Here is a 15,522-nt window from a genome sequence, read left to right on the forward strand (position 1 = left end):
GCGCGTGGAGACGAGACGAGGAGAGAAGAGAAGAAAAAAATTAAATAAATGAAATAAAAAGGGAAGAAGCTATCCTAGGGGTCCTGAGAAGAAGAGAAAGAAGGAGAAAAGTAGAAAGCTGTTCTCAAAGTTATCCAAAGTTTCTGCATTCGGTTTTTTCACTGCAGCAGAAAGCCGCAATCAGCAGCAACGTTGGAGCCTGTTGGGGAGTGTCCGTCATGAGGAGATGAACGGTTAGAGTTAAACCGTCAAAGGGGACATTTCACATTATTTATTTACCTTATTGAAGATGGCTCATTTTAAAGTAAGTTTCGATTTTCCTTTGTATTTGCTATAAATGACGAGAAATCAATTATTTAGTTGTTTTTTTATGTGGATATTCAGAAAAACTTCAGGCACTTGGGTGTTCTTTGTAAAATCACCCTTAGGTTTTACAGGTAGTTCTGGCAGGTGTTTTAGTCCTTAATAATTTATAGTTAGACAAGTTATAATTAAAAAAGCATAAGGAAGTTATTACCAACTTCTCACTCCGCATTACAGCTTTGAATTAACATTACTTTAATGTGTTATTGTTTACAGCTGTGGATGTTAAGAGTGGAGTTAATTATAAACAAAATAATTTACTGTTCGGTAGTTTAAGAAATTGTCATGTTTCTAGCATCACTAGTCTTTTCTGTGACATGCATCTTATTTTTGTTTTGTCATAATTCATTTTCCAGCCGAAGACAATGTTTTTAAAGAGTTCTGGCTTAAGAAGTCGCCCCTCAAAATAAAGACTTGTTCAGTTTATCACAAATGTTAACATTAAAGGCATACTATGCAACATTTTTCAGTTAATTAATGTGTTCCATACCGTTTTGGATGATTAAATGAGTCATTTCAGGTCGAACAAAGGTTTTAAGGGAAATACCGTACTTGCAACGGTGTACCGCAAGCAAGCTATTTTTAGAACGTGACGTCATGAGACGTCATATCACGTGGTAAGCGGTAGGGCAAGCTTGCTGTGTCCTCCGCTGTTTCGCTGTAAAAGAGCTGTGCGTTACCCTTGGTTTTACTCGTAAAACGACTGCTTTTTCCAAGTCTAAGACCATGGTTTTCAAACATTGTTGTTATGGAACGTGCAACAGTGACTCGAGGTACGTTGATCGGCCGCATATGAAGAATGTTTTCTTCATTCATTTCCCGAAGTTCAAGACTGCCAAGGAGAAATGTGTGCGCTGGGTACACCGGTGCGGTCGGCCTACACAACAGTTCAACCCGGAAAAAGTTACCAAATTCACATACATATGTAGCAAGCATTTTGTTGGAGGAAAGGGCCCAACCGAAGAACATCCTGACCCAATTCCAGCGACATCAAGTAGTGAACAGGTACGAGTTTTTTGGTGTTTTATTGAAGCTTAAATCTGATCATACGTCGAACAGCTCACAACGAAACAAGCCATCCTTTGTTACACTTTTGTCATGTCTGCGTGTCTATCCTGTCTCGCGATATTGGCTTAGGTCCCTAAGTTGACCATGATTGTTTGTTTTGTCATCATTTCAGCTGGAGAGGTACGCTCGATGCAAAGGAAAGGCCCCCAAACAACGACTTTTCACCAGTCCACCAGTCTCTAAAAAGAGGAAACTACTTGTTGCTGACGCTGATTCCCAGCGTGATCTTGATGCAGCCGCTGCTTTGCTTGATCTGAGTACTACTTCAGTTCAAACAAATGATATGACTTCAAATTCCTGGACGGTGATTACAAACAGAAAAAAAACGGCCGACGACGCCATGAACGCCGAGCAGGAAAAAAACCCTACTTACCGTTCGATCAACTCGGCCCGTTTTCCAGTCTTTTTAAGCCCTCGACACTCAAGCCATCGTTTGAGCTGAAGGTTGGTGTGTTCTTCGACAGTTCGACCAGTAAACCGTGCGCCTGGGACATCAACTTGCGAAAGTTTAACGGCTGCAAAGTCGGCCATATCGCTGTTTCTGTTGCGCGTGTAATGGCTGATGGCTACGGGCGCTCTCTATCTGTTTGTCCTACCAAAGCGGCAAGGGGCGTTGCTCTTGAGATGGTGACCTCACGTGTGCGGTACGCCATTGCAGGAGCCCTCGGCCCGCACCCATAGGCTCAGAAGTCTGTGCATCGCGAGAGTCGGTCTTGCTTTACGGCGAGAACTGCTACACGCCCCCAGTGAAAGGTATGCTCATTGCTAGCGCAGTGGCGATATTTGTGCTGTTATCATGGCGGAACCAGCGAAAAAACAGCAAAAGCCCATGTCGGAGCAGGCAAGAAAGAGGAAAAGGGCTCTGGACAGAGAGAGAAGTCGTACACGGGTGAACATCAGGCAAGCTTTTTCCGAATGGCGAGAGCTAAAAGAAAAAGAAGGCTGCAAGGCTGACGCAGACCTCGCGTTTCTGCTGATGCGATTGTAAGTAATATTGGAATGGTTTCTCTCTCTCTGTGTGCATGTTCATACTTTCACTGTGTTAGTCATTGTTTGTACTGCCATTTTTTCGACTTTTCGTTGCGTTCGTCTGCTAAGCTCAAAACCACCGCGCCTGGCTTGACGGAGAAACCAGAACAGCTGAGCATCTTTATGACAGTGCACTTTTACTTTCGCCCTCTGGGGGGAGCCTCGCTGGAAAATCAACCCCGGTTGCATAGTATACCTTTAAATTGTCATTTTGGGGATACAATGTTTCCACTGAGCGTGAAGGTTTTAAAATATGTAACCAGCATATAAATAGGTTTAGTAGTAGAGTAGAAATTGCAGTATGTTCCTCTGAGTTACAGTGACGTAGACAAAATGAAGTTGCATAAAATCCTCAAATTCCTACTTTAGCAATTGAGTAGATATACATTTAACCACTGGGTAAAAGCCTTATACTGTGTTTTCTGTTTGTTTTCAGAATGAGACAGAGATGGGCTGTGGCAGAGATTTCCACAATTATCCAGTCAGGCTTTGGTGATGACATTGTTCCACCAGATTGAGTCCACCACCACCACCCACTCTACTGGTAAGCAGTCAGCACAGTGGACTTCCTGAACATGACTCATCTCTGGCCAATCAGTTGTCTGATTACTGGATCAATGTTTGCTTCTGTGCTTGTTTATCTGTCTTATTGTGTCTCTGCTCTGTCTTCTGTAACCCCCAGTCGGTTAGAGGCAGATGACCGTTCACACTGAGCTCGGTTCTGCCAGAGGTTTTCCTTCCCGTTAATGGGGAGTTTTTCTTCCCACTGTCGCTTCATGCTTGCTCAGTATGAGGGATTGCTGCAAAGCCATGGACAATGCAGACGACTCTCCCTGTAGCTCTACGCTTCTCCAGGAGTGAATGCTGCTTGTCGGGACTTTGATGCAATCAACTGGTTCCCTTATATAGGAACATTTTTGACCAATCTGTATAATCTGACCCAATCTGTATAATATAATTGAATTTGACTTTGTAAAGTGCCTTGAGATGACATGTTTCATGAATCGGCACTATATAAATAAAATTGAATTGAATTGAATGGCTTTCCTGCTAAAAATTTAAATGTTATTGTTGAGGATGCAATGTTCTCTGACCACACCCCAGTCATGTTTGATTTTAATTTGGCTTTTGGCATGAAAATGCCAGCAGTGCGTCAAGGTCGGCTTATAAAACCTGACACTGACACTTCTTTTTCTCACCTTTTTTCAGCAACTGCACAGAATCTGTTAAATTGTGCTGCATTTGGCACAGAGCATTTGATGAACTATTTTATTTCAGCATGCTCCAGGGTATTGAACATTGTTGCTCCCTGTAAAGTCATGCATCCCAAGCCAAAGCAGGATCAATGGCTCAACGACAATACGCAGGCAGCTCAGCGCGACTGTGGGAAGGCGGAGCGAAAGTGGAAGAAAGACTGTCTGGAGGTCTCGAACCAGATTCTTAAAGAAAGCTGGAAAAAGTATCAGAGGGTGGTTAGGGTTCAAAGAAACGAGAATTTTTCTGATCTAATGATAAAAAGAATGCGAGGCTTACTGAGATTATTTAACACAATTGATTCTGTTTTTAATCCTATTCCATCCCCTTCACTGAAAACGACAAGCGAAAGTTGTACTAAATTCCTTACATTTTTTTATCAAAAAGGTGGATACTATTAGGGCAAATATATCAGGTTTTACAATGAGTCCTTCTGCGGTCAATTGCTGCTCATCTGTTTTACAGTTTCAGTCTGCCTCTCCAGCTGTTTTAACAGAAATAGTTTTAAAGCTAAAACCTTCCTCCTGTTCCACTGACCCGGTCCCTCCTCACTTTTTATAGAGGTTTGGGACACCATTAGCCCTGTTGTTGGTGAGATAATTGACAGTAGTCTGTCTTCTGGACCTGTGCCTTCTTTCTGTAAAAAAGCAGCCGTTGAACCACTAATCAAAAAACCTAGTTTGGATCCCATGACTCCAATTATCGACCGATTTCCAAATTACCGCTTGTCCGTCCGTCCGTCTTCTTCCTCTTATCCGGGGTCGGGTCGCGGGGGTAGCAGCTTCAGTAGGGAGGCCCAGACGTCCCTCTCCCCGGCCACTTGGGCCAGCTCCTCAGGAGGAATCCCAAGGCGTTCCCAGGCCAGCCTGGAGACATAGTCCCTCCAGCGTGTCCTGGGTCTTCCCCTGGGCCTCCTCCCGGTGGGACGTGCCCGGAACACCTCACCAGGGAGGCGTCCAGGAGGCATCCTGACCAGATGCCCGAGCCACCTCTACTGGCTCCTCTCTCACATGGAGGAGCACTGGCTCTACTCTGAGTCCCGTACCTGAATGACTGACCTCCTCACCCCATCTCTAAGGGAGAGCCCAGACACACTACGGAGAAAACTCATTTCGGCCGCTTGTATCCGGGATCTCGTTCTTTCAGTCACGACCCAAAGTTCGTGACCATAGATGAGGGTAGGAACGTAGATCGACCGGTAAATCGAGAGCTTCGTCTTTTGGCTCAGGTCTCTCTTCACCACAACGGATCGGTGCAGCGCCCGCTTTACGGCAGACGCTGCACCAATCCGCCTGTCGATCTCCCGCTCCATCTTCCCCTCATTCGTGAAAAAGACCCCAAGATACTTGAACTCCTCCACTAGGGGCAGCACATCCTCCCCAACCCGGAGAAGGCACTCTACCCTTTTCCGGTTCAAGACCATGGTCTCGGATTTGGAGGCACTGATTTTCATCCCGGCCGCTTCGCACTCGGCTGCGAACCGCTCCAGCGAGAGCTGTAGATCACGTCCTGATGAAGCCAATAGGACCACGTCATCCGCGAATAGCAGAGACGCAATCCTAAGGCCACCAAAACGGATCCCCTCAACACCTTGGCTGCGCCTAGAAATTCTGTCCATAAAAGTTATGAACAGAATCGGTGACAAAGGGCAGCCTTGGCGGAGTCCAACTCTCACCGGAAACGAGTCCGACTTACTGCCGGCAATGCGGACCAGACTCTGACACCGGTCGTACAGAGACCTGACAGCCCCTATTAAAGGGCCCGGTACTCCATACTCCCGGAGTACCCCCCACAGGATCCCCCGGGGGACACGGTCGAATGCCTTTACCAGATCCACAAAGCACATGTAGACTGGTTGGGCAAACTCCCACGCCCCCTCCAGGATCCTGCTGAGGGTATAGAGCTGGTCCAGTGTTCCACGGCCAGGACGAAAACCACACTGCTCTTCCTGAATCCGAGATTCAACTATCCGACGGACCCTCCTTTCCAGAACCCCAGAATAGACCTTACCAGGGAGACTTAAGAGTGTGATTCCTCTGTAATTGGAACACACCCTCCAGTCCCCCTTTTTAAATAGGGGGACCACCACCCCAGTCTGCCAATCCAGGGGAACTGCCTCCGATGTCCACGCAATGCTGCAGAGCCGCGTTAACCAACACCGCCCCACAACATCCAGAGCCTTAAGGTACTCAGGGCGAATCTCATCCACCCCTGGGGCCTTGCCACCGAGGAGCTTTTTAACAACCTCGGCAACCTCAGCACCAGAGATGGGAGAACCCGACCCAGAGTCCTCAGGCTCTGCTTCCGCAATGGAAGACGTGTTGGTGGGATTAAGGAGGTCTTCGAAGTATTCCGCCCACCAAAACACGATGTCCCGAGTCCAGGTCAGCAGCACACCACCCCCACTGTAAACAATGCTGGTACTGCACTGCTTGCCCCTCCTGAGACGCCGGATAGTGGACCAGAATCGCTTCGAAGCCGTACGGAAGTCTTTCTCCATGGCCTCGCCTACCGCTTCGACTGCCGGTACACATTAGCTGCTTCCGGAGTCCCACAGGCCAAAAAAGCCCGCTAGGACTCCTTCTTCAGCTTGACGGCATCCCTCACCGCTGGTGTCCACCAGCGGGTTCGAGGGTTGCCGCCGCGACATGCACCGACAACCTTGCGGCCACAGCTCCGACTAGCTGCCTCAGCAATAGAGGCGCGGAATATGGTCCATTCAGACTCAATGTCCCCCGCCTCCCTCGGGACGTGTTTAAAGTTCTCCCGGAGGTGGGAGTTAAAGCGCCGTCTAGTGGAGGACTCCGCCAGATGTTCCCAGCAAACCCTCACAGTACATTTGGGCTTGCCCGGTCGGACCGGCTTCCTCCCCCGCCATCGGAGCCAACTCACCACCAGGTAGTGGTCGGTGGAGAGCTCCGCCCCTCTCCTCACCCAAGTGTCCAAGACATGTGGCCGCAGATCAGATGAAACGACAACAAAGTCGATCATTGAACTACGACCTAGGGTGTCCTGGTGCCAAGAGCACATATGGACACCCCTCCCTGGGCTGCCACCTTACCGTGGTGGAGGGGTTTTAGTGTCCCAATGATCCTAGGAGCTATGCTGTCAGGGGCTTTAAGCCCCTAGTAGGGTCACCCAAGGCAGACAGGTCCTAGGTGAGGGACCAGACAAAGCGCAGCCCAAAGACCCCTTACGATTATTGGACGTCGTGTTCCCTCGCCCGGACGCGGGTCACCGGGGCCCCACTCTGGAGCCAGGCCTGGAGGTGGGGCACGTTGACAAGCGTCTGGTGGCCGGGCTTTTGCCCATGTAGCCCGGCCGGGCTCAGCCCGAAGAGGCGACATGGGTCCCCCTTCCGATGGGCTCACCACCTGTTGGAGGGGCCAAAGGGGTCGGGTGCATTGTGCAACGGGTAGCAGTAGAGGGCGGGGACCTTGGCGTTCCGATCCTCGGCTGCAGAAGCTGTCTCCTTGAGAGGGGCTGGACATTCTTCTACTCTGGAGTTGCCCCTGGTGAGAGGCGCCGAGCTGGGTTGGGCATAGTTGTTGCCCCCCATTTCGGTGCCTGCACGTAGGGGTTTTCCCCGGTGAACGAGAGGGTGGCCTCCCTCCGCATTCGTGTGGGGGAACGGGTTCTGACTGTTGTTTGCGCTTATGCGCCAAACAGCAGTTCAGATTACCCACCCTTTTTGGAGTCCTTGGAAGGGGTACTGGAGAGTGCCCCTCCTGGGGACTCCCTCGTTTTGCTGGGGGACTTCAATGCTCACGTGGCCAATGACAGTGGGACCTGGAGGGGCGTGGTTGGGAGGAATGGCCCACCTGATCTGAAATTACCGCTTGTCTCAAAGATTTTGGAGAAATGTGTCTTGGCACAAGTACAACCTTTTTTAGACAAACAAGGCATATTAGATGCTTTTCAGTCAGGGTACAAAAAGATTCACAGTACTGAATCAGCACTGTTGAAGTTTTTTAATGACTTGGGACTTAAAGGCTTGGTTATCAAAAACTTTTCTGAAACTTAATGAGAGCAAGACAGAGGTGATGGTGTTTGGCAGTGTCATCTCTGACTTGGGACCTTTTGAGGATTTTGTACATTTCAAAGTAACCAGCCTTGGTGTCACCAAAGACAGCGGTTTTAAACTGAACAAACAAATAAACAGCGTTTTAAAATTATGTTTTTATCATCTCCGTCTAATGCCTGAATTTGCATGTATTCAGGCATTAGCCAACGAGCTCTCTCCCGTTTGCAGTTAGTCCAAAACGCAGCGGCTCGTCTTTTAACGGGGACCAGAAAACATCAACATATTACACCAATTCTTGAGTTTCTGCACTGGCTCCCTGTTCGTTTTAGAATTGATTTTAAGATTTTATTGTTTGTGTTTAAAGCCTTGAATGGGATGGCTCCTCAATACATCACCGACCTCCTCCAGATTTATTCTCCGGCACGTGCTCGGAGGTCTGAGTTAATAGTGCCTAAGACGAGGCTTAAAACCAGAGGGGACATAGCCTTTTCTGTAGTTGGCCCAGACTTTGGAATACTGTGCCCCTCCATATACAAACAGCGTCCACAGTGGAATGTTTTAAGTCTCGTCTTAAGACCCACTTTCAGTCTTCGGCTTTTAACACCCTGTAGTTGTGTGGTCCTCTGTGTCCTTTTTAGTTTATTTTCTTGTTATGTACAGCACATTGGAAACTTTTTCTGTTGTTAAATGTGCTGTATAAATAAAGTGGATTGGATTGATTGGATTATTAGCAGATTTAAACATTAGGCAAGAAATACAAGGAGCCCCGACTGAATACTTCACTATAAATGACAATGGTAGTGTCTCCCCCTCAGTTGTATGGGATGCCGGTATGGCACAATAAAAGGGAAGATTATTTTAGGCCCAGTCTAGTCGTGCAGTTCCCAAGATAAGGAACTCAGAAACCCATCAGATTGAGATAGACCCAACTAAAATCTCAGACTTGTTTGCAACTTGTTACAAACAGCTATATACAGCTGTTATGCCATAAGTTTGGCATGATGAATAATTCATCTCAGATTGGATCCTAAACAGTAGGGAAGAGGTGACAAAAAGAATTCACTCCTGCTGCAACATGAGACCCTCAAGGCTTGGACGGCCCCTCCTTCTCTCACCAGGGGTCCTGTGATAACACCTTCCTACCAGATCTCTTTAGCATTCTTCTGCAGACTTCTTCAGCTCTACTGCAGCTCTCTCAGAGCAGACAAAGAAGGCCAAACCATGAGGGCCTGGTTGGCCCTCACTGACACACAAGCCAGCAGCTGAGGGAGATTGCCTGGACCAGCAACGCTTGATCCAGGGTCTGCTAGACTCGACTGCCTACTTCAGCACAGGTCCTGACTGAATCCGGACAAACAACATGTCCGGGCAAATACAGAGCTAAGTTTGCTGTCTTAACATCATCACCGGTAGCAGGAGCAAAGATCCTGCATGCGAAACAGCTCTGTGTATTTCTTCTCAGCCTGTACAGGGGAGCGAACCTAGATGGAGCGGAAAGCTGTGGATTTCTGAGGAAATCTGCTCAAATCGAAACGCAACGGAGTCAGAGACTGCCTGGAGGACCTACAGGCCTCCATTCCCTCCACACGCTGTGGTTAGCCACGTGACGCTGCAAGGCTAATGCTAGCCTGCCAAGAGGCAAACCAACGACTTCCCTGCTTACAACGCTTCTTCCTGGAAAGGCCAAAGTGGACAAAACTCACATGAGGCATCAACAGGTTGGGCAGCGAACTGAGGGTGAAGTAAAAAGGTTTATTGGGAAATGTCTTGTAAACTGTGTACACCTGGTGTTTTGAACAAAATGCTAACGATATAGCATTGCTAGCATTTGGTACCATGTCACTGTAGAGTGCGTTTTAAGGTTTAACAGAACGGTCACCTCCACAAGGGTTTCATACATCGATGGGACATTAATGTTTACGTTATCCAGCCGCTCATTAAAGGGGAAGTCCGGTCAACAAGGAAAAATCAGGGTATCATTAGCTATAACTAAAACTAATACGTTTGTGGTTATTTAATGAACTCATCTTTAATCAATAAGAAAATAAAAACATAAATTGTCGTCTGAATCACTGTATGGGGGCTGACATTACTGCCCATATTTGGGCAGTAAGGGGCGTTTGACATCACATCCTGGGGCGTGGAAAAGCGGAAGCGGCGACAGCATTTCTCTCCGCTTTCCATGCAAAGTCAATAGGAGCCGTTCTACATAGCTGCGATCATCAATAATTTTTTCGGATTTCCAGAGGACTTTACCGCCGACATTCCCAAGAGCTATTGCTGAAGCAACAATGCCCACGTGCATGGCCATCGGATGTTCCAACACAACTGGTAAAAGTAGAAAAAACATTGCTTATTTCAACTTCCCGATTCATGAGCCACCGGGCTCGTTGCTGGATTGCCAACTTGAAGAGAGCGGATTTGCCATCTAACTTCTGGCCAGAGAGAAAACACGTCATATGCAGCGACCATTTTGAAGAAGAATGATTTGAACATGACATGAGAGCGAGGATTTTCGGTAAGTTATTTTTTATTTTAGAATTTTTTATTTAGAATTTGCGGGGATGGTCACCGAGCAGAGGGGCGGAGGGATACCACATGTGATGTGGTATCCCTCCGCCCCAGCATGTGCTGGAACGCTTTTATATTTTAATATTTATACAATAATGACCACCTGCCCTTTTTACTACAGGGCAAATATATAACTTAAGTCACTTCAGCGCGATCTCTCCTCCGCTGTGTGTGTGTGTGTGTGTGTGTGTGTGTGTGTGTGTGTGTGTGTGTGTGTGTGTGTGTGTGTGTGTGTGCTCCGCTGCAGCGCCGGCAAAGCCATGCTGCGGCGGAGCGCACACACACACTCTCACACACACACACACACGTGTATACATATATACTGTAGGACCCGACTGAGTTTGCACTGGAAATAGGTACGCTGGATTCCGTCAAAAGTCCGGATTCTGTCAAGAAACTCTTCTAAAAAAATCTATATCGCTATCAGATGATGATAGCTCCACGGAACTCCCATCAATGTCACTAAGTACTTCATCACTCTCTGCTTCGTACAGAGCACCAGTCGCCGCCATCTTGGAAAATAGTGCGCCGTGACAAAGAGCGTTGAAACTTGCTCAACTGCGGGTCCGCCGAGTGACGTCAAAAAATGGGAGGTGACAGTACTATTCTTGACCAAGATGGATTCCTCCACATAAACATGATTAAATGAAAATTATTCATAATTAAAAAAACGTATATTTTTTTGCACAGTATGTAGTAGTTTTATATTTAAAGTACTTTCAGCAGTTTGAATTCTGATTTTGACCGGACTTCTCCTTTAAGACTAAAAATAAAGCAAAAGCTTTCATTTGTTAGCGCCAAGCGTCCTCTAGCCAACATGCTATTAGCCTTGCTAACATCCGGTTTCGGACCTTTCAAAAGGAGTACATTTTAAAGCATAAAACTCTGCCATCCTCCGATGGTGTTATGAGCTTTATCCCCGCATTACCACCGAATATCAATGTTGGTAAAGGCAATTTTGATTACTTTATGTTGTAACCTATTAGCCACCGAGTTGCTACAGCGACCCATTAACGACGCATTAACAAACTCGGTCGTAAGGGTTTAAAGAATTTTACAGGACAAACCGATCCTCAGAATATTATTTCAACAAATAATGTTTTGTTTAACTTGGGCCTTGCACTGTGAATGGATTGAAATACATGGGAAATGTTTTAACTCCATTCCATGTTTTTGGAATCAGACCTTCAGTGAACAAGATTTCACTGAGTTATTCTGATCAACCACTCTTGTTTGTCTTTTGTTTGTTTTTGCATGTAAACAGTTCCTTAGCTTAGCTTCTTTTTATCTTCATTTTGCTTAGTAGTTTAGTTAAGTTTCACTAGCCTAGTAGAGGATTTATTAATCGAAATCTTGTGTTAATTCAGGTAAACAGCATTACATAGTGATGTTCTCTGGATGTTCATTTTATTTCTGTTATTAAATTCTTGAACTTGAAAAGAAGTTGTCACTCCTTTATTCTATGTGTGTGCAGGTTTTGCTGTTAAAAGATCGTTAGTGCTCGAATTCATCCCTTTCAACCGTTGTCTTGATATCAGCTTAAGAGCTGATCATCACCAGACAATACTTGACAGAGAGTTATTTATGAAACATTAAATAACTTTAAACAGTGTATAATTGCACAACCCAGCTGAAGAACTAGAATTTAAAGAAGAGAAAATTACAGTTTTTAGGTCTCCTTAAACTAAATAAACTAGCAAGTGAGGACACAGAACTGTTAACAAAACCCATCACAGAAAGTAAATTGAGAGAAACCATTACCAGACTAAAAAACAACAAATCACCAGGAAGGACAGCTTTTCTGGAGTATACTACAAAATATTCATGAATAAATTTGCTCCCATACTATGTAAATTATGTACCAAAATCAGGTTGGTGTTATTTTTGACCAAGACATGTCATTTAAATCCCATATTAAACAGGTTTCCAGAGTTCCCTTTTTTTCACCTCAGGAATATCACCAAAATTAGAAACATTCTGTCCAGGAGTGATGCTGAAAAACTGGTCCATGCATTTGTTACTTCAAGGCTGGATTATTGTAATTCTTTACTATCAGGAAGTCCACAAAATGCAGTTCGAAGTCTTCAGCTGATCCAAAATGCTGCAGCAAGAGTTCTGATGAAAATCAACAAGAGGGATAATATTTCTCCAATTTTAGCTTCCCTTCATTTGCTTCCTGTTAAATCAAGAATAGAATTTAAAATTCTTCTTCTAACGTATAAAGCCCTTAATAATCAAGCTCCATCATATATCAGAGCTCTGATTACCCCGTATGTTCCTAACAGAGCACTTCACTCTCAGACTGCAGGTCTACTGGTGGTTCCTAGAGTCTCTAAAAGTAGAATGGGAGGCAGATCCTTTAGCCATCAGGCTTGCAGATGAAGGGGGGGGGGGGGGGGCAGTCCATAAGATGGCCTTGTTCGCGGATGATATTTTACTCTTTGAAAAAAAACACTTCTTTCCATCCCTGCACTTATGAAATGCCTTTATGAACATGGGTTAGTGTCTGGATACAAAATTAACAAGACTAAGTCAGGAGACATGATGATTTCAGGTACTTGGCCTATACAGCTCAACAACAGTGTCTCATTTCGCTGGTCCAAACAAGGATTTAGATATCTGGGAATTATTATCACACTTAACCCCACTCAGCTGTTTATGGCCAATTATAGGAAATTAATTAGACAAATAAAAATTATGCGACACGCTGGGACGTCTTCCTTTCTTTCTTTATTTAAGGGATAGAGTTGAGACTGTAAAAAGGAACCTGTTGCTGACAGTCATGGTTTCAGCTCTTCTGTGGTGAAAGCAAGTATTTAAAGATCTGTCTGAATGTTTAAGTTGAAATGCACATCTCTAATGATTCAGAGAATTGAAACGGTCTGTATTAAAATGAGTACAACATTCAGCCAATCAGATGCTGCGGCTTGACAGTGACATCACCTGCTGTGGGTGGCCTGATTCGTGTTCTCCTCTGACTCGTGGTTTCTCCGCTGCAGCAGTGTGGTAGAGGCGAAGCAGTTGCGTAGCCGAGGCTGGCTGCTCAACACCTGCTTGTCTGGTTGCAGCTCTAACTTGGATCGTTTCGGCCCTGAAGCCGAGTACTGCTGCAGTATCTCTTGATCAGATGTACAAGAATCTAAAAGAAACACAGATATTTCACATTAAGGTCTAAATTTGTGTGCTATGTTTATTTCTTTGGCTTTATTTGGTTTTTGGATCAGTCATTTACTAAACAGGATGTATCAAAGGGAGCAACTTTTGTATAAAAGACCTAGTGTTACCTTTTCAGGTGAAGATGATATAAACAAGTTCGAAGGATAAATAGCAATAAAATGTTTCATTTTAATACCAAACTACAAAGGAAATCTGACAACACCCAGTCCCAGTGTAGAGTGTTGTCAGGGTGGAGCCAGACACCCCCCCCCCCCCCCCTGAGTCTGACTCCCTCCACTGCTTTGTGCTTCAGGGCAGAGACAACGCCTACCCCCAGTGGATATTCACCTTTCAGGGCAGTGTCGGACATTTAGTGCATTCATAACCATTGCATTGTATTTTAATTCAGGGAAGAGTCAAAACATCTGACTTTCTGCATTATTTGCTTGAAGGTGTAGCCAAAATCTGGCAACACATCTTCCCCTGTGTTGACTCCACCCTTGAATAAGTTTATTCTATTATGCATTTCAGGGCACAGTTCTACCCCACCTACTCCCCATGGAGTTTTGTTTCAGGGTGGAGTTAAACATTTAAATTCAATTCATAGTTATTTACAAGAGAAAAATCTCCACAGCACTATACATTTCACACTCAAACATTTAACCCCATCCATCCTAACCGCATTGTGAATTTAAAGCAGTATCTTATAAGTTTTGACCCAAGTATTAGCTCAATATGAGATATATTAAATGACTTTTCAGGTCAATATGCAGTACTTGCGCGTATCAGTGCTCAGTGTGGACTCCACTTCTCAAAAACACAACTATGTAACCTGAGAAGGGGGGATCCATTGCAGAATGGATCATGTGACCCAGAATGCCATTCTAGGTCACATGACCTATTCTAGGTTACAGCAGACTGAGCTCAGACTGCCCTAACAACAAAACAAAACAGCTATGACACCTGATCAGACATATTTGTGGTTCTCTGATGTAGGATCTCATCTAGAGGGGTGGAAATGGCCTTGTCTTTATAAACAATCTGCTGATCTAAAGTCGTCTGCTGTCAGATTACAGTGATTGAAACAGTTTAATTTTGTAACAGTGCAGGGTTGTTAGTGACCTTCAGGGGCACGAAACCTGAAAGCTACAGGTTTAGCTCCGCTAGTGGCTAAAGGGTAGACGGAAATATTTAAAGTTACCCACCCCTAATGTGTTTTGCGCTTAACCCCACTGGATCAGAATGTTGTGAGTTTATAAAACTACAAAATCCAGATTTTTCATCTTAAATCATAAGTGAAGGTGGAGTCAAATGTTTGACTGACCCCATCTTTGCTGCATTATGCTTTTTAGCATAATGCAGCCAAGTTTGTTGGTGTCAGATGTTTGACTTTGCCCTAAAAAGGGCAAAGTCAAACATCTGACACCAACAAACCTCTCTGTATCCAAAGCTTTTGGACAGAGGCCACCATTTGACTACACTCCTCATTACATTATGAGTTTCCTTGTGGAGTCAAAAATGTATCCCCACACATCCCCACTGCATTATATGTGCTCCTTTGCCTCAGGCTCCGCTCTCTGGTGGGTGTGCCCAGGGTCCTGCTGACTGGGGGAGCTGTGACCTATGGTGGCCCATTAGTCCATGCTGTTTTGGTCTTGAAAGCTGGGTGTTTTGGTGATCTTGTCAACAAATTCTCACTCACAAGCACACACAATGTATACTTTCATGATGGTATAACATTAACTATCTCTTTTTTCCTCATAAAGTCTCTCTTGTTTAATGTTCGCCTGAGTTTGTCTTATTGCAGTATGCAGTACTGGATGAAGGCCAGATGACTGACTGTACCACTGACTCAACTCTCTCTGTCTCTCTCCGAGGTCGGTTGTGTCTTTTCTCTCTCTGCAGCTTTTACCCACCTCCTGCTTTGCTTTGCTATGTCTTGTCTTTCTGAGCACTTTCTTCATACCAACCGAACTCTGAAAAACATGGATCTGGTAAGCTGGTCTCTCAATACTATTGATAATTTTTTTTCGACGGGTAGGCAACGGAAGGGGGAC

At 45.3% G+C, this 15,522-nt stretch overlaps 1 protein-coding gene across 3 annotated transcripts in view; it reads right to left on the bottom strand.

Moving 5' to 3' along the window:
* Positions 1-15,522, bottom strand: part of exo1 (exonuclease 1) — a 49,279-nt gene that overhangs the window by 10,994 nt on the left and 22,763 nt on the right. For all 3 annotated transcript variants that reach the window (XM_021310736.2, XM_021310737.2, XM_036130666.1), the window contains exon 10: positions 13,253-13,448. In XM_021310736.2, the coding sequence (XP_021166411.1) occupies positions 13,253-13,448 (196 nt within the window). The remainder of the gene's footprint in view (positions 1-13,252; positions 13,449-15,522) is intronic.

This window comes from Fundulus heteroclitus, unplaced genomic scaffold (genome assembly GCF_011125445.2).
Source record: "Fundulus heteroclitus isolate FHET01 unplaced genomic scaffold, MU-UCD_Fhet_4.1 scaffold_37, whole genome shotgun sequence".
Taxonomy (NCBI): Eukaryota; Metazoa; Chordata; class Actinopteri; order Cyprinodontiformes; family Fundulidae; genus Fundulus; species Fundulus heteroclitus.